The sequence below is a fragment of the Coregonus lavaretus genome (assembly GCF_964263955.1).
Source record: "Coregonus lavaretus genome assembly, chromosome: 29".
Lineage (NCBI taxonomy): Eukaryota > Metazoa > Chordata > Actinopteri > Salmoniformes > Salmonidae > Coregonus > Coregonus lavaretus.
The window spans coordinates 15,019,092-15,038,038 of NC_140016.1; the positions used below are offsets into that span (position 1 = coordinate 15,019,092).

At 47.6% G+C, this 18,947-nt stretch overlaps 1 protein-coding gene across 1 annotated transcript in view; it reads right to left on the reverse strand.

Annotated features, from left to right (window-relative positions):
- slit3 (slit homolog 3) overlaps positions 1-18,947 on the reverse strand; it is a gene marked incomplete at its 5' end in the record, with an annotated part of 237,039 nt that overhangs the window by 56,480 nt on the left and 161,612 nt on the right. The window contains 3 exons of the mRNA XM_084147010.1: positions 688-759; positions 6,991-7,062; positions 15,103-15,247. Of these exons, the coding sequence (XP_084003136.1) occupies positions 688-759; positions 6,991-7,062; positions 15,103-15,247 (289 nt within the window). The remainder of the gene's footprint in view (positions 1-687; positions 760-6,990; positions 7,063-15,102; positions 15,248-18,947) is intronic.

The following is an 18,947-nucleotide window of genomic DNA, read 5'->3' on the forward strand; positions in this document are numbered from 1 at the left end:
CCTGTAATTCTACATGTGTACTATCAGTTTCCCTCTGTACTTCCATTCCCAGCCTGACAGTACATGACATGTACACTTTGCACATAATATTTCATGACATCCTGAGCAAATGAAGTCTCTTTCAGCCCGGTGCTGTTATTGGCGTCAGGCCTCCAGACACACAGTCTGTTTTCCAAATGGCCCCCTATTCCCTATAGGGCTCTGGTCAAAAGTAGGGCACTTTGTAGGGCATAGGGTGCCATTTGGGACACAGACCACAGACAGAGGAAGATGAATCCCCTGTCCTGTCTGCTGATTGGCTATATTAATATGCAGAGGGTTGTGTGTCCGTCGGCAGGCGGCTTTGTCACATCATCACAGTGATTTAAAAGGAAGCGTCTGTTGTGCTCCCATCGTCACACGGCTATTTGTACAATGTCTAGCCTAACCACTGTGTTGTGCTGTTAGACACTGGGCTTTAATTTGCTTTGCCCTGCTCCACCTGGCTGTTCTACCATCTTAGAGTCAGCTGTCATGGGGGAGCGCTGTGCCACCACTGCCGGACTCTAATTATCTTGTTCGCAATGAATGTCCCTGCCAGTGAGACTGAAGACGTCTTTATTTATTTATACACTGTGTGTGTGTATATGTGTGTGTGTGTACTGTATGTGTGTGTGTGTGTTAAGATACAGCAGCGTATTCACTTACAGTGAAGTCAGGGAGCGTAAACCAGTGAAGGCATCAGCAGCAATGTCAGAGACTTGATTCTTGCTCAGGTCACTGGAAGAACATTGGAGAGATAGAGAGAGATCACAGCAAAATCACATTCTACTTGAACAGAGCAATACTCAAATCATGAAGCATCAAAGCCAAAGGAACTGAATAATATTAAGAAATGCTATTGATGGAAGGAAAGTAGTGTGGAAACCTACCAAAAAACTATTAGGAAACAAACAATTTTAGACATCTTCCTGGACAAAATGTTTCACTGTAATAGTGAAGGTGTAAACTTGGCAGTAGAAAACCTAAACAGTATATTTGACCTCTCAGCTTCCTTATCAAATCATTTCAAGCAGACAACCTAAGAAAATTAATAACAATGACAAATGGTTTGATGAAGAATGCAAACAAATGGTTTGATGAAGAATGTAAAAACCTAAGAAAGAAATTGAGTAACCTATCCAACAAAAACATAGAGACCCAGAAAACCTGAGCCTTCGCTATGGGGAATCACTAAAACAATACAGAAATACACTACAGAAAAAGAAGGAACAATAAGTCAGAAATCAGCTCAATGTAATTCAAGAATCCATAGAATCTAACCACTTCTGGGAAAATCGGAACACACTAAACAGACAACAACATGAAGATTTATCTATCCAAAATGGAGATGTGCGGATAAACCACTTCTCCAATCTTTTTGGTTCTATAACAAAGAACAAACAGTAAAAACATATACAGTACCAGTCAAAAGTTTGGACACACCTACTCATTCAAGGCTTTTTCTTTATTTTTACTATTTTCTACATTGTAGAATTATAGTGAAGACATCAAAACTATGAAATAACACATATGGAATCATGTAGTAACCCAAAAAGTGTTAAACAAATCAAAATATATTTTATATTTGAGATTCTTCAAAGTAGCCACCCTTTACCTTGATGACAGCTTTGCACACTCTTGGCATTCTCTCAACCAGCTTCATGAGGTAGTCACCTGGAATGCATTTCAATTAACAGGTGTGCCTGCTCAAATAAGCAAAGAGAAATGACAGTCCATCATTACTTTAAGACATGAAGGTCAGTCACTCTGGAAAATTTCAAGAACTTTGAAAGTTTCTTCAAGTGCAGTCGCAATAACCATCAAGCGCTATAATGAAACTGGCTCTCATGAGGACCACCACAGGAAAGGAAGACCCAGAGGTACCTCTGCTGCAGAGGATACGTTCATTAGAGTTATTAGCCTCAGAAATCGGCAATTAACTGCACCTCAGATTGCAGCCCAAATAAATGCTTCATAGAGTTCAAGTAACAGACACATCTCAACATTAACTGTTCAGAGGAGACTGCGTGAATCACGCCTTCATGGTCTTATTGCTGCAAAGAAACCACTACTAAAGGACACCAAGAAGAAGAAGAGACTTGCTTGGGCCAAGAAACACGAGCAATGGACATTAGACCGGTGGAAATCTGTCCTTTGGTCTGATGAGTCCAAATTTGAGATTTTTGGTGAAAGGATGATCTCTGCATGTGTGGTTCCCACCGTGAAGCATGGAGCAGGAGGTGTGATGGTGTGGGGGTGCTTTGCTAGTGACACTGTTGGTGATTTATTTAGAATTCAAGGCACACTTAACCAGTATGGCTACCACAGCATTCTGCAGCGATACGCCATCCCATCTGGTTTGCGCTTAGTGGGACTATCATTTTTAATTTTTCAACAGGATAATGGCCCAAAACACACCTCCAGGCTGTGTAAGGGCTATTTGACCAAGAAGGAGAGTGATGGAGTGCTGCATCAGATGACCTGGCCTCCACAATCACCCGACCTCAACCCAATTGAGATGGTTTGGGATGAGTTGGACCACAGAGTGAAGGAAAAGCAGCCAACAAGTGCTCAGCATACAGTGAGGAAAAAAGTATTTGATCCCCTGCTGATTTTGTACGTTTGCCCACTGACAAAGAAATGATCAGTCTATAATTTTAATGGTAGGTTTATTTGAACAGTGAGAGACAGAATAACAAACAAAAAATCCAGAAAAACGCATGTCAAAATGTTATAAATTGATTTGCATTTTAATGAGGGAAATAAGTATTTGACCCCTCTCAATCAGAAAGATTTCTGGCTCCCAGGTGTCTTTTATACAGGTAACGAGCTGAGATTAGGAGCACACTCTTAAAGGGAGTGCTCCTAATCTCAGTTCGTTTCCTGTATAAAAGACACCTGTCCACAGAAGCAATCAATCAATCAGATGCCAAACTCTCCACCATGGCCAAGACCAAAGAGCTCTCCAAGGATGTCAGGGACAAGATTGTAGACCTATACAAGGCTGGAATGGGCTACAAGACCATCGCCAAGCAGCTTGGTGAGAAGGTGACAACAGTTGGTGCGATTATTTGCAAATGGAAGAAACACAAAATAACTGTCAATCTCCCTCGGCCTGGGGCTCCATGCAAGATCTCACCTCGTGGAGTTGCAATGATCATGAGAACGGTGAGGAATCAGCCCAGAACTACACGGGAGGATCTTGTCAATGATCTCAAGGCAGCTGGGACCATAGTCACCAAGAAAACAATTGGTAACACACTACGCCGTGAAGGACTGAAATCCTGCAGCGCCCGCAAGGTCCCCCTGCTCAAGAAAGCACATATACAGGCCCGTCTGAAGTTTGCCAATGAATACCTGAATGATTCAGAGGAGAACTGGGTGAAAGTGTTGTGGTCAGATGAGACCAAAATCGAGCTCTTTGGCATCAACTCAACTCGCCGTGTTTGGAGGAGGAGGAATGCTGCCTATGACCCCAAGATCACCATCCCCACCGTCAAACATGGAGGTGGAAACAATATGCTTTGGGGGTGTTTTTCTGCTAAAGGGACAGGACAACTTCACCGCATCAAAGGACGATGGACGGGGTCTTGTACCGTCAAATCTTGGGTGAGAACCTCCTTCCCTCAGCCAGGGCATTGAAAATGGGTCGTGGGTGGGTATTCCAGCATGACAATGACCCAAAACACATGGCCAAGGCAACAAAGGAGTGGCTCAAGAAGAAGCACATTAAGGTCCTGGAGTGGCCTAGCCAGTCTCCAGACCTTAATCCCATAGAAAATATGTGGAGGGAGCTGAAGGTTCGAGTTGCCAAACGTCAGCCTCAAAACTTTAATGACGCAGAAGATCTGCAAAGAGGAGTGGGACAAAATCCGTCCTGAGATGTGTGCAAACCTGGTGGCCATTTACAAGAAAAGTCTGACCTCAGTGATTGCCAACAAGGGTTTTGCCACCAAGTACTAAGTCATGTTTTACAGAGGGGTGAAATACTTATTTCCCTCATTAAAATGCAAATCAATGTATAACATTTTTCTGGATTTTTGTTGTTGTTATTCTGTCTCTCACTGTTCAAATAAACCTACCATTAACATTATAGACTGATCATGTCTTTGTCAGTGGGCAAACATACAAAATAAGCAGGGGATCAAATACTTTTTTCCCTCACTGTATGTGGGAACTCCTTCAAGACTGTTGGAAAAGCCTTCCAGGTGACTACCTCATGAAGCTGGCTGAGAGAATGCCAAGAGTGTGCAAAGCTGTCATCAAGGCAAAGGGTGGCTACTTTGAATTATTTAAAATATAAAATATGTTTTGATTTGTTTAACACTTATCTGGTTACTACATGATTCCATATGTGTTATTTCATAGTTTTGATGTCTTCACTATTATTCTACAATGTAGAAAATAGTAAAAATAAAGAAAAACCCTTGAATGAGTAGGTGTGTCCAAACCTTTGACTGGTACTGTACATGATCAAATACAAATCTTGGAATCAATTATTAAAGACTACCAGAACCCACCGGATTCTCTAATTACTTTTCATGAGCTACAGGATAAAATACAAACCCTCCAACCCAAAAAGGCCTGTGGTGTTAATGGTATCCTCAATTAAATGATAAAATATACAGACCACCAATTCCAAATGGCTATACTTAAACTATTTTACATAATCCTCAGCTCTGGCATCTTCCCCAATATTTGGAACCAAGGACTGATCACCCCAATCCACAAAAGTGGAGACAAATTTCACCCCAATAATTACAGTGGAATATGCGTCAGCAGCAATCTCTGAAAATTCCTCTGCAGTTTCAGCAGACTCCAACATTTTCTCAGAGAAAACAATTTCCTGAGCAAATTCAAATGGACTTCTCACCAAAATACCGTATTGCAGACCACATATTCACCCTGCACACCCTTATTTACAAACAAACAAACAAACAAAACAAAACAAAAGCAAAGTCTTCTCATGCTTTGCTGATTTGGCATGAGGGTCTGCTATACAAATTGATGGAAAGCGGTGTTTGGGGGAAAGCATATGACATTATAAAATCAATGTACACAAACAACAACTGTGCAGTTAAAATTGGCAATAAACACACAGATGGTCATGGGGTGAGACAGGGATGCAGCTTGAGCCCCACCCTCTTCAACATATATATATCCATGTATTGGCGAGGGCACTAGAACAGTCTGCAGCAGGCGGCCTCACCCTACTGGACTCAAATGTCTACTGTTTGCAGATTATCTGGTGCTTCTGTCCCCAGCCAAGAAGGGCTTACAGCAGCACATATATCTTCTGCACAGATTCTGTCTGTCACGCTCGTTGATGAACGGGACGGACCAAGGCGCAGCGTGACATTCATACATGTTTATTTAAACTGAGTAAACATACAAAACAACAAAACGTGACGTCGGAAGGCTAGACACACAAGCCAAACTCACTGAGCACAAAACAAAAACCCACAACACAGACAGGAAAACTGGCTGCCTAAGTATGATCCCCAATCAGAGACAACGAGCGACAGCTGCCTCTGATTGGGAACCACACCCGGCCAAACATAGAAATACAAACATAGATATTCACACCCTGACCAAACTAGCTAGAGTTATATAGGCCAGGGCGTGACACTGCCAGACCTGGGCCCTGACAGTAAATCTCAGTAAGACAAAAATATTGGTGTTCCAAAAAAGGTCCAGTAGCCAAGACAACAAATACAAATTATATCTAGACACCATTGCCCTAGAGCACACAAGTAATTATACCTACCTCAGCCTAAACATCAGCACCACAGGTAATTTCCACAAAGCTGTGAACAATCGAAGAGACAAGGCAAGAAGGGCCTACTATGCCATCAAAAAGAACATAATGGGGTCCACTCAGCAACCAAGAATTCAGAAAATGGGGCAAACACCCAATTGAGACTCCGCATTCAGAATTCTGCAAAAATATACTTAGTGTACAATGCAAAACCCCAAACAATGCACGCAGAGCAGAATTAGGACTATACCCGCTAGTTATCAAAATCCAGAAAATAGTTGTTACATTTTACAAGAACCTAAAAGGAAGTGATGCCCACACATTCCACCACAAAGCCCTCACCTACAGAGAGATGAACCTAGAGAAGAGTGCTCTCAGCCAGCTGGTTCTGGGGTTCTGTTCACAAACACAAAGAGACCCAACAGATCCCCAGGACAGAAACACATGTAGACCCAACTAAATTATGAGAAAGCAAAAAGATAACTATTTGACACAATGGAAAGAACCAAAAAACTGAGCAAATTGGAATGCTATCTGGACCTAAACAGAGAGTATATAGTGGCAGAATACCTGACCACTGTGACTGACCCCAAATTAAGAAAATCCTTGACTATGTACAGACTATGTACTCAGTGCTTATAGCCTTGCTATTGAGAGAGGCTGCCATAGGCAGACCTGGCTCTTGAGAGAAGACAGGCCATGTGCCCACTGCCCACAAAATGAGGTGGAAACTGAGCTACACTTCCTAACCTCCTGCCAAATGTATGACCACATTAGAGACACATATTTCCCACAGATCACACAGACCCACAAATAATTAGAAAACAAATCAAACATAGATAAACTCCCATATCTGTTAGGCGAAATACCGCAATGTGCAATCACAGCTGCAAGATTTTTGGCCCGTTGCCATGAGAAAAGGGCAATCAGTGGAGCACAAACAACATTGTAAATACAATCTATATTTATCTGTTTATTTATTTTCCCTTTCATACTTCAACTATTTGCACATTGTTACAACACTGTACATAGCCAATAATATAACATTTGAAATGTCTATATTCTAATGTTTACTGATTGTTTATTTCCCTTGTTTAATTCCCTTTTGTTTATTGTCTATTCCATTTGCTTTGGCAATGTAAACATATGTTTCCCATGCCAATAAAGCCCTTTCAATTGAATTGAATTGAATATATAACAGATAGACTCACATCCTCTTGAGTTTCTTGTATGGAGAGAAGGCTCCAGCAGGGATGCTCTTGATCAGGTTCTGCTCCAGACGACTGATGGGTAGGGAGAGAGAGGGAGAGGGAAGAGAGAGAGAGACAGACAGAGAAAGAGAGAGAGACAGATAGAGACATAGCGAGACAGAGAGAGAAAGAGAAAGAGACCGAAAGAGAGAGACAGACCGAGCAAGAGAGAGAGAGAGAGAGAGAGAGAGAGAGAGAGAGAGAGAGAGAGAGCGAGAGAGAGAGAGAGAGAGAGAGAGAGACTCAGGTACAGACTCAGGTACAGACTCAGGTACAGACTCAGGTACAGACTCAGGTACAGACTCAGTGAGCACAGTCTGGCTATAGAGACCGGTCGTCAAAGGCAAACCTGGCTGCCCAGAGAGGACAGGCTGTGCTCACTCTGCCCCCGGGGAGAGGTAGAGACAGAGCTGCATAACAGCAGGTTACTTCAGGGCTAAATACATTCTCAGTTATCCTGGTCTTTCAGATACATAAATAGTATGACTCTTAAGGGAGAAAGTCTGTCTAAGTGTCTGAGTCTCTGAGTGTCTCAGTGTCTGAGTGTCTGTTCATGTCCATGGCCTCCTCCTACTGCTCCTCCACCTCCTCCTCCTCCTCCGCCTCCTTCTCCTGGCCCAGTGGGATGTGTTGTCTGGGAGATGGAGGATGGGGTGGGCTGCTGTGTTGTGTGTCTGTAGTGGAATCTGGGGAAGGGCTGGGTAGCAGTGCAAGGCCACTCAGTACTATGGCCAAACAGGGATCCAGGGCCACAGAGCTACTGGGCCTGCTGCAGCCCCCCACTCCTCTCCCCACTCCCCATCCACCATATCTCTGAGTCCCACCCCTCTGTCCCCTGTGCCTGTCCCCTTTGCTACCCGCTGCAGCCCCTCAGTCCTCCTCTCCACTCTCCCATAGCTCCCAATCCCAGCCCCTGTCCCCCTACCTCACTACACCACCATCTATCTGGGTCCACTCTGCAGTAGGGCTGTGATGATACCAGTGTCGCAATATTTCTTTATGGCAAAATTGAAAACACGAAGCAGATCAAACTCTTTAGTGCTTTAAAAACCTGCTGTATGTAAAATATTATGTGATATAGCTTGGAAAATAAATAGATGTGACTCTGGATGACAACATAATGATGTTTGTTTCCAACATTAGAGCTGTTGTCCTAAAGAAGTGAAATCTGCTTTGTGATTGGTTTCCTTGCCACTATACTAAGGAGTATTGCGATACTGGTATGGTCCCGGCCCTACTCTGGTTTGTCTCCTAATGGGTCCTAGTAAGGGAATGACTCTAAAGGAGGATAATGATTGCATAAACAGTGCATTCGGAAAGTATTAAAACCCCTTTACTTTTCCCACATTTTGTTACGTTACAGCCTTATTCTAAAATTGATTAAATGTATTTTTTTTCTCATCAATCTACACATAATACCCCATAATGACCACTGGCTTTGAGGAGGTTGTCGGGTGAGGTCGTCGGGTAAGCTTGGCTTTATACATAGTTTGGGCTTTGTCGAGTAAGGCTTAAACTATGTATTTAGATTGTAGTTAGGTATTGTAGGTAGTTATCGTGGGTTGTTGTATGTAATTATTGTAGGTTAGTATTGTATTCGGCTGAGCCCGGTGTAGCACGAAGCTAGCTGGCTAATCCACTACCTAGCGGGTAGCTACTGGCAACTATTAGCAACGGTATAGTTGTTTCACGCCTGAGAGTGCCTGTAATTACGCCAGCTGGCTGCCTACAATAATTACATACAATATTTGCCTACCATTCAGCTGTTTTCTAACCTCATTGTCTGAAACGTTAACGTTAGGTAGTAAGTGGCTACTGTGCTTGAAATTTAGCTAGCTTGTTGCTACCTGGATAGCAACTAGTAAACAATAGTGGGAACAACCTGGCGAACAGACGCAAACTGGCTGAGTCAATTCAGTTGCTAGCTTTGCACTTGGCTAGCTAACAGTAGCTGCTAGGGGTAAGTCATAACCTACATTTGTGTTTTATTTTTACATATTGGTAGCTAGAGTCGTTCAAGGAATTCGGGACATGGGTGACTAGTTAACGTTAGTTTTGCTCTCTCTGTGTGTTCGTGCCGTGAAAGGAGGGGTTTCTTCTTTGTCTGAAAGCATTGGCTAGCTAGTATGCTAACTATTCTAGCTAACTAACTGGCTGAATAAGTTGACGACGGACTCGCTCAAGCTGTCGGGACTAACACACAACGTTAGACACGGACACGAACGATCTGCTTGGCATGTTGACACACTGGTGGTTTGTTGTGGCCGAGTATTGGTGCTAAACCGTGTTGTTGGAGTCCGGCATGCTGGCTGGCTGTGGCATCTTATGACTAGGTGCCCTGGACGATTTTCACGGAAGAATACTGTACCTAGTTAGCTAGCTGAATAAACTAAGTTAGTCTATTCCTAGAAAACATTGAACCGCTGTAGTTTACAACAATTATAGTTTCTGAGGTGGAAGTTGGGTTATATTTGAGTTATATTTGGGTGTTGTGGTGAGGGAGGCCCCGCTCTCTCCTTTCCCAGATGTTTAGTTCATTCCATGCTGTCACAGTCACTAGCCCATTTAAGCTTAATATCCTTGTCATCTATCACCCTCCAGGTTCCCTTGGAGAGTTCATCAATGAGCTTGACGCCTTGATAAGTTCCTTTCCTGAGGATGGCTCACCCCTCACAGTTCTGGGGGACTTCAACCTCCCTACGTCTACCTTTGACTAATTTCTCTCTGCCTCCTTCTTTCCACTCCTCTCCTCTTTTGACCTCACCCTCTCACCATCCCCCCCTACTCACAAGGCAGGCAATACGCTTGACCTCATCTTTACTAGATGCTGTTCTTCTACTAATCTCACTGCAACTCCCCTCCATGTCTCCAACCACTACTTTGTATCCTTTTCTCTCTCGCTCTCCTCCAACACTACTCACTCTGCCCCTACTCAGATGGTAATGCGCCGTCGCAACCTTCGCTCTCTCTCTCCCTCTACTCTCTCCTCTTCCATCCTATCATCTCTTCCCTCTGCTCAATCCTTCTCCCTCCAATCTCCTGATTCTGCCTCCTCAACCCTCCTCTCCTCCCTTTCTGCATCCTTTGACTCTCTATGTCCCCTATCCTCCCGGCCGGCTCGGTCCTCCCCTCCAGCTCCGTGGCTTGATGACTCATTGCGAGCTCACAGAACAGGGCTCCGGGCAGCCGAGCGGAAATGGAGGAAAACTAGACTCCCTGCGGACCTGGCATCTTTTCACTCCCTCCTCTCTACATTTTCTTCATCTGTTTCTGCTGCTAAGGCCACTTTCTACCACTCTAAATTCCAAGCATCTGCCTCTAACCATAGGAAGCTCTTTGCCACCTTTTCCTCCCTGCTAAAGCCTCCCCCCCCCCCCCCCCCCCTCTCTGTGGATGACTTCGTCAACCATTTTGAAAAGAAGGTTGACGACATCCGATCCTCGTTTGTTAAGTCAAATGACACTGCTGGTCCTGCTCACACTGCCCTACCCTATGCTTTGACTTCTTTCTCCCCTCTCTCTCCAGATAAAATCTTGCGACTTGTGACGGCAGGCCGCCCAACAACCTGCCCGCTTGACCCTATCCCCTCCTCTCTTCTCCAGACCATCTCCGGTGACCTTCTCCCTTACCTCACCTCGCTGATCAACTCATCCTTGACCGCTGGCTATGTCCCTTCCGTCTTCAAGAGAGCGAGAGTTGCACCCCTTCTCAAAAAACCAACACTCGATCCCTCTGTTGTCAACAACTACAGACCAGTATCCCTTCTTTCTTTTCTCTCCAAAACTATTGAGCGTGCCGTCTTTAGCCAACTCTCTTGCTATCTCTCTCAGAATGACCTTCTTGATCCAAACCAGTCAGGTTTCAAGACTGGTCATTCAACTGAGACTGCTCTTCTCTGTGTCACGGAGGCTCTCCACACTGCTAAAGCTAACTCTCTCTCCTCTGCTCTTGTCCTTCTAGACCTGTCTGCTGCCTTTGATACTGTGAACCATCAGATCCTCCTCTCCACCCTCTCCGAGCTGGGCATCTCCGGCGCGGCTCACTCTTGGATTGCGTTCTACATGACCGGTCGCTCCTACCAAGTGGCGTGGCGAGAAGCTGTCTCCGCACCATGTGCTCTCACCACTGGTGTCCCCCAGGGCTCAGTTCTAGGCCCTCTCCTATTCTCGCTATACACCAAGTCACTTGGCTCTGTCATATCCTCACATGGCCTCTCCTATCATTGCTACGCAGACGACACACAACTAATCTTCTCCTTTCCCCCTTCTGATAACCAGGTGGCGAATCGCATCTCTGCATGTCTGGCAGACATATCAGTATGGATGACGGATCACCACCTCAAGCTGAACCTTGGCAAGACGGAGCTGCTCTTCCTCCCGGGGAAGGACTGCCCGTTCCATGATCTCGCCATCACGGTTGACAACTCCGTTGTGTCCTCCTCCCAGAGTGCGAAGAGCCTTGGCGTGACCCTGGACAACACCCTGTCGTTCTCCGCTAACATCAAGGCGGTGACCCGATCCTGTAGGTTCATGCTCTACAACATTCGGAGAGTACGACCCTGCCTTACACAGGAAGCGGCACAGGTCCTAATCCAGGCACTTGTCATCTCCCGTCTGGATTACTGCAACTCGCTGTTGGCTGGGCTCCCTGCCTGTGCCATTAAACCCCTACAACTCATCCAGAATGCCGCAGCCCGTCTGGTGTTCAACCTTCCCAAGTTCTCTCACGTCACCCCGCTCCTCCGTACACTACACTGGCTTCCAGTTGAAGCTCACATCTGCTACAAGACCATGGTGCTTGCCTACGGAGCTGTGAGGGGAACGGCACCTCCGTACCTTCAGGCTCTGATCAGTCCCTACACCCAAACGAGGGCATTGCGTTCATCCACCTCTGGCCTGCTGGCTCCCCTACCTCTGCTGAAGCACAGTTCCCGCTCAGCCCAGTCAAAACTGTTCGCTGCTCTGGCACCCCAATCGTGGAACAAGCTCCCTCACGACGCCAGGACAGCGGAGTCACTCACCACCTTCCGGAGACATTTGAAACCCCACCTCTTTAAGTAAGACCTGGTATAGGATAAAGTAATCATTCTACCCCCCCTTACCCCACCCCAAAGAAAGAAAGAAAGAAAAAAAAACATATTGTAAAGTGGTTATCCCACTGGCTATAAGGTGAATGCACCAATTTGTAAGCCGCTCTGGATAAGAGCGTCTGCTAAATGACGTAAATGTAATGTAAATGTAAATGACAATGCGAAAAAAGGTTGAGATTTTTTTGCAAATGTATTAAAAATAAAAAACAGAAATACCTTATTTACATAAGTATTCAGACCCTTTGCTATGAGACACGAAATTGAGCTCAAGTGCATTATGTTTCCATTGATCATCCTTGAGATGTTTATGCAACTTGATTGGAGACCACCAGTGGTAAATTCAATTGATTGGACATGATTTGGAAAGGCACACACCTGTCTATATATCTCTGGAGAGAACTGAAAATAGCTGTGCAGCGACCCTTCCTGACAGAGCTTGAAAGGATCTACAGAGAAGAATGGGAGAAACTCCCCAAATACAGGTGTGCCAAGCTTGTAGCGTCATACCCAAGAAGACTCAAGGATGTCATCGCCGCCAAAGGCGCTTCAACAAAGTACTGAGTAAAGGGTCTGAATACTTATGTTAAAGTGATAATTCTGTTTATTTTTTTAAAAAAATTGCAAAAAGTTATAATAACCTGTTTTTGCTTTGTCATTATGGGGTATTGTGTGTAGATTGATGAGGATTTTGTTTTAGAAGATTGCAGTACCGTAACAAAATGTGGAAAAAGTTGGGCTACAACTCAATATTAGGAAGGTGTTCCTAATGTTTGGTATACTCAGTGTATATTTAGGCACGAACAGGGAAAGCTTATACAGAGACTTATACAATACAGACTCTGCTCTGAGGGATCTATTTACTCTGATTCCTAAACTACAGATTGAGTGGATATTGTTTTGGCTGTTGTTCATGTGCGGTGGGTGTAACAGTAATTCCAACCTGGCAGAGGAACGTAAAAACAATTCTTAGAGAAATGACTATCGGACCCCAGCAAAGTCCTGACAATACATAATTTCATTAGTGGTATATAGTTTCTGGCTATAGAAAGCGCTGGAGTAATGTATCCTACCTTCCTACCTTAACATATCCATTTGTTATTCAAGGTCATACACTATTGGCATAACAACAGCGGTGTAGAAACGGTACATATCAGAGCAATTACCCACCTGTCCTTTAGCGCAAACAAGATTGGGAGCGATCGATATGTATATCAAATATCCTGACTGAGAAGATATGGACACGCTCCAAAGTAGAGCGGAAATCCAATCAGGCTGTGGTATGAGGCAGCAGACATACACGCCGCACGGACACACACACACACATCCCCCCCAAACAAGGGTGGTTGGGTCATAGAAAATCTGCACCTTATCTCAGTAAGTCAAGCCACTAACAAGGCCCCATGGGGTGCAGAGAGCTGCCTAGCTGAGACTGAGCCCTGAGATGAGGAAGGCAGAGAAAGAGCAGATCCATAGGTGAGGAGTCCACCTGTGTTTCAGCCAGTCAGCCATTCAGTCAGCCAGTCAGCCATTCAGTCAGCCAGTCAGCCAGTCAGCCAGTCAGCCAGCCAGCCAGCCAGCCAGTCAGCCAGCCAGCCAGCCAGTCAGCGAGTCAGCCAGCCAGTCAGCGAGTCAGCCAGCCAGTCAGCCAGCCAGCCAGTCAGCCAGTCAGTCAGCCAGTCAGCCAGTCAGTCAGCCAGTCAGCCAGCCAGTCAGCCAGCCAGTCAGCCAGCCAGCCAGCCAGCCAGTCAGCCAGCCAGTCAGCGAGTCAGCCAGCCAGCCAGCCAGTCAACCAGTCAGTCAGCCAATCAGCCAGCCAGCCAGTCAGCCAGTCAGCCAGTCAGTTAACCAGCCAGTCAGCCAGCCAGTCAGCCAGTCAGTTAACCAGCCAGTCAGCCAGACAGTCAGTCAGTCAGCCACTCAATCTGCCAGCCAGTCAGCCAGCCAGTCAGCCAGCCAGTCAGCCAGTCAGCCAGTCAGCCAGCCAGTCAGCCAGTCAGCCAGTCAGTTAACCAGCCAGTCAGCCAGACAGTCAGCCAGTCAGCCAGTCAGCCAGCCAGTCAGCCAGTCAGCCAGTCAGCCAGCCAGTCAGCCAGTCAGCCAGTCAGTCAGCCAGTCAGCCAGCCAGTCAGCCAGCCAGCCAGCCAGCCAGTCAGCCAGCCAGCCAGCCAGCCAGTCAGCCAGCCAGTCAGCGAGTCAGCCAGCCAGCCAGCCAGTCAACCAGTCAGTCAGCCAATCAGCCAGCCAGCCAGTCAGCCAGTCAGCCAGTCAGTTAACCAGCCAGTCAGCCAGCCAGCCAGTCAGCCAGTCAGCCAGCCAGTCAGCCAGTCAGTTAACCAGCCAGTCAGCCAGACAGTCAGTCAGTCAGCCACTCAATCTGCCAGCCAGTCAGCCAGCCAGTCAGCCAGCCAGTCAGCCAGTCAGCCAGTCAGCCAGCCAGTCAGCCAGTCAGTTAACCAGCCAGTCAGCCAGACAGTCAGCCAGTCAGCCAGTCAGCCAGCCAGTCAGCCAGTCAGCCAGTCAGCCAGCCAGTCAGCCAGTCAGCCAGTCAGCCAGTCAGTTAACCAGACAGTCAGCCAGACAGTCAGTCAGTCAGCCACTCAATCTGCCAGCCAGTCAGCCAGCCAGCCAGTCAGCCAGTCAGCCAGCCAGCCAGCCAGCCCAGAGGATAGGAGAGGATGTGTATGTCTCAGTCAGTACAGAGTAGAGACAGACACCAGGCACCAGGACCAGCAGTAATGAGCCTGTTAGCTAATGTGGTTTGTTCCATTACAGGAGCAGGTAGGTAATAAACACACAGGATGGTTTGTACAAAAACAAAAAGACCAGTGTGTTTTGTACTCTACGTTTTGTACAAAAACAAGATGTTTCCATATGAACTACACAACGTTCTGAGTATACCATTAATTAAGGCAACGAGGGATATACATTAGTAAAAGAGGTAGTGATTGTTAAAAAGCATTGTGGAGTAAAGTTAGTCCACTCACATCTCTACGATGCCCTCTGGTAGGTTGGCAGGGATCTCCGTGAGGCCCTTGCGGCGACAGTCCACGATGTTGTTGTTGCAGGTGCAAGAGGCCGGACACACTGATGTTTGGGGAATACAGGTACGAGGCTCCGCCTGAGCTGGGCCTGAGAGAGAGAGAGAGCGAGAAACAGCGAGAGAGAGGGAGATAGAGAGGGAGAGCAAGAGAGTGAGAGAGGGAGAGAGAGTGAGAGGGAGAGAGAGGGAGATAGAGAGGGAGAGGGAGAGTGAGAGAGAGAAAGAGGGAGCGGGAGAGCGAGAAAGATGGAGAGAGACAGAAAGTGCGAGAGAGAGAGAGAGCGAGAGAGAGAGAGAGAGAGGGACAGATTGTTACGAGCACAGGGGCTCCCTCTCTCTCTCTCTCGCTCTTTCTCTCTCTCAATTCAAATCAATTCAAAGGGCTTTATTGGCATGGGAAACATATGTTTACATTGCCAAAGCAAGTGAAATAGATAATAAACAAAAGTGAAATAAACAATTTAAAATGAACAGTAAACATTACACTCACAAAAGTTCCAAAGGAATAGAGACATTTTAAATGTCATATTATGGCTATTAAACAGTGGTTTGCGAAAGTATTCACCCGCCTTGGCATTTTTCCTATTTTGTTGCCTTACAACTTGGAATTAAAATTGATTTTTGGGGGGTTTGTATCATTTGATTTACAAAACATGCCTACCACTTTGAAGATGCAAAATATTTGTTATTGTGAAACAAATAAGAAATAAGACAAAAAAACAGAAAACTTGAGTGTGCATGCCACCACCACGCTTCACTGTGGGGATGGTGTTCTCGGGGTGATGAGAGTTGTTGGGTTTGCGCCAGACATTTTCCTTGATGGCCAAAAAGCTCAATTTTAGTCTCATCTAACCAGAGTACCTGTCACGGTCGTCAATGAGCGAAGGAGACCAAAACGCAGCGCGTTGAACGAACATGACTTTATTAGAGAAAAGTACACGAACGACAAAAACAATAAACCAAGACGACTAGTGAAGTCCACAGTTACAAATACTGTACAGGAACAAAAACCCACAAAACCAAGGTGAAACCACACAGTTTAAATATGGCTCCCAATCAGAGATAACGAGCCGACAGCTGTCACTCGTTACCTCCGATTGGGAGTCACATGAATACAAACAAGGAAGACAACCACCTAGACACCCCAACCAAACAGCACACAACAAAACGAACACACCCTATACCCAACCTAACCCACACAACACCCAACAATACAAACACACCCTGGTTCATAAACAACGTCCCGGAACCAGAGCGTGACAGTACCCCCCCCTAAAGGTGCGAACCCCGGGCGCACCAACATAAAGTCTAGGGGAGGGTCTGGGTGGGCGTCTGTCCACGGTGGCGGCTCTGGCCCCGGTCGTGATCCCCACCCCACCACAGTCACAAACTGCTTAAGTAGCCTCCTCCCCCTGACCACCCTCCAAACTAACCCACCTGGATAAAGGGGCAGCTCCGGACGAAGAGGCAGCACCGGACTAAGGGACAGCACCGGACTAAGGGGCAGCACCGGACTAAGGGGCAGCACCGGGCTAAGGGGCAGCACCGGGCTAAGGGACAGCACCTGACTAAGGGGCAGCACCGGACTAAGGGGCAGCACCGGGCTAAGGGACAGTACCTGACTAAGGGGCAGCACCGGACTGAGGGGCAGATCCTGGCTGGTTGGCTCTGGCGGATCCTGGCTGGACGGCTCTGGCGGATCCTGGCTGGACGGCTCTGGCGGATCCTGGCTGGACGGCTCTGGCGGATCCTGGCTGGCGGAAGGCTCTGGCTGATCCTGTCTGGCAGAAGGCTCTGGCGGATCCTGGCTGGCGGAAGGCTCTGGCTGATCCTGGCTGGCAGAAGGCTCTGGCTGATCCTGTCTGGCGGAAGGCTCTGGCTGATCCTGTCTGGCGGAAGGCTCTGGCTGATCCTGTCTGGCGGAAGGCTCTGGCTGATCCTGTCTGGCGGAAGGCTCTGGCTGATCCTGTCTGGCGGAAGGCTCTGGCTGATCCTGTCTGGCGGAAGGCTCTGGCTGATCCTGTCTGGCGGAAGGCTCTGGCTGCTCCTGTCTGGCGGAAGGCTCTGGCTGATCCTGTCTGGCGGACGGCTCTGAAGGCTCATGGCAGACGGGCGGCTTTGCAGGCTCAGTACAGACGGGCAGTTCCTGCGGCGCTTGGCAGACGGACAGTTCAGACGGCGTTGGGCAGACGGGCAGTTCAGACCCCGTTGGGCAGACGGCAGACTCTGGCCGTCTGAGGCGCATCGTAGGCCTGGTGCGTGGTGCCGGAACTGGAGGTACCGGGCTGAGGACACGCATCTCAGGGCTAGTGCGAGGAGAAGCAACAGGGCATGCTGGACCCTGGGGACGCACCGTAGGCCTGATGCGTGGTGCCGGAACTGGAGGTACCGGGCTGAGGACACGCATCTCGGGGCTAGTGCGGAGAGCAACAACAGGACGCACAGGACTCTGGGGACACACAGGAGGCTTGGTGCGTGGTGTATGCACTGGTGGTAAAGGGCTGGAGACACGCACCATCGAGCCAGTGCGTGGAGGAGACACCGGGCTCTGAAGACGCACAGGAAACCTGGTGCGAGGTGTAGGTACTGGTGGTACTGGGCTGGAGCGAGGAGGTGGCGCCGGAAATACCGGACCGTGCAGGCGTACTGGCTCCCTTGAGCACTGAGCCTGCCCAACCTTACCTGGGTTGATGCTCCCCGTCGCCCGACCAGTACGGGGAGGTGGAATAACCCGCACCGGCCTATGTGGGCGAACCGGGAACACCATGCGTAAGGCTGGTGCCATGTACGCCAGCCCGAGGAGACGCACTGGTGACCTGCTGCGTGGGACCGGCTTCATGACATCCGGCTCAACACTCAATCTGGCCCGGCCGATACGTGGAGCTGGACTGTACCGAACCGGGCTATGCCTGCGTACAGGAGACACCATGCGCTCAACTGCGTAACACGGTGTCTGCCCGTACTCTCGCTCTCCACGGTCAGTCCAGAGAGTAGGCGCAGGTCTCCTACCTGACTTCGCCACACTCCCTCTTAGCCCCCCCCCAAGAAATTCTTGGGTAGTACCCACAGGCTTCCAGTCTTGCCTCCGTGCTGCCTCCTCATATCGCCGCCTCTCGGCTTTAGCTGCCTCCAGCTCTTCACGAGGACGGCGATATTCTCCCGGTTGTGCCCAAGGCCCCTTACCATCCAGAATCTCCTCCCATGTCCATGAATCCTTTATGGGTGGATATAAATCCTGTGTAGGTGGATCCTGTTGCCGCTTGACACGCCGCTTGGTCCTTTTAAGGTGGGTTTTTCTGTCACGGTCGTCAATGAGCGAAGGAGACCAAAACGCAGCGCGTTGAACGAACATGACTTTATTAGAGAAAAGTACACGAACGACAAAAACAATAAACCAAGACGACTAGTGAAGTCCACAGTTACAAATACTGTACAGGAACAAAAACCCACAAAGCCAAGGTGAAACCACACAGTTTAAATATGGCTCCCAATCAGAGATAACGAGCCGACAGCTGTCACTCGTTACCTCCGATTGGGAGTCACATGAATACAAACAAGGAAGACAACCACCTAGACACCCCAACCAAACAGCACACAACAAAACGAACACACCCTATACCCAACCTAACCCACACAACACCCAACAATACAAACACACCCTGGTTCATAAACAACGTCCCGGAACCAGAGCGTGACAGTACCTTCTTCCACATGGCTTCTGGCAAACACCAAACGTGTTTGCTTATTTATTTTTTTAAGCAATGGCTTTTTTCTGGCCACTCTTCCGTA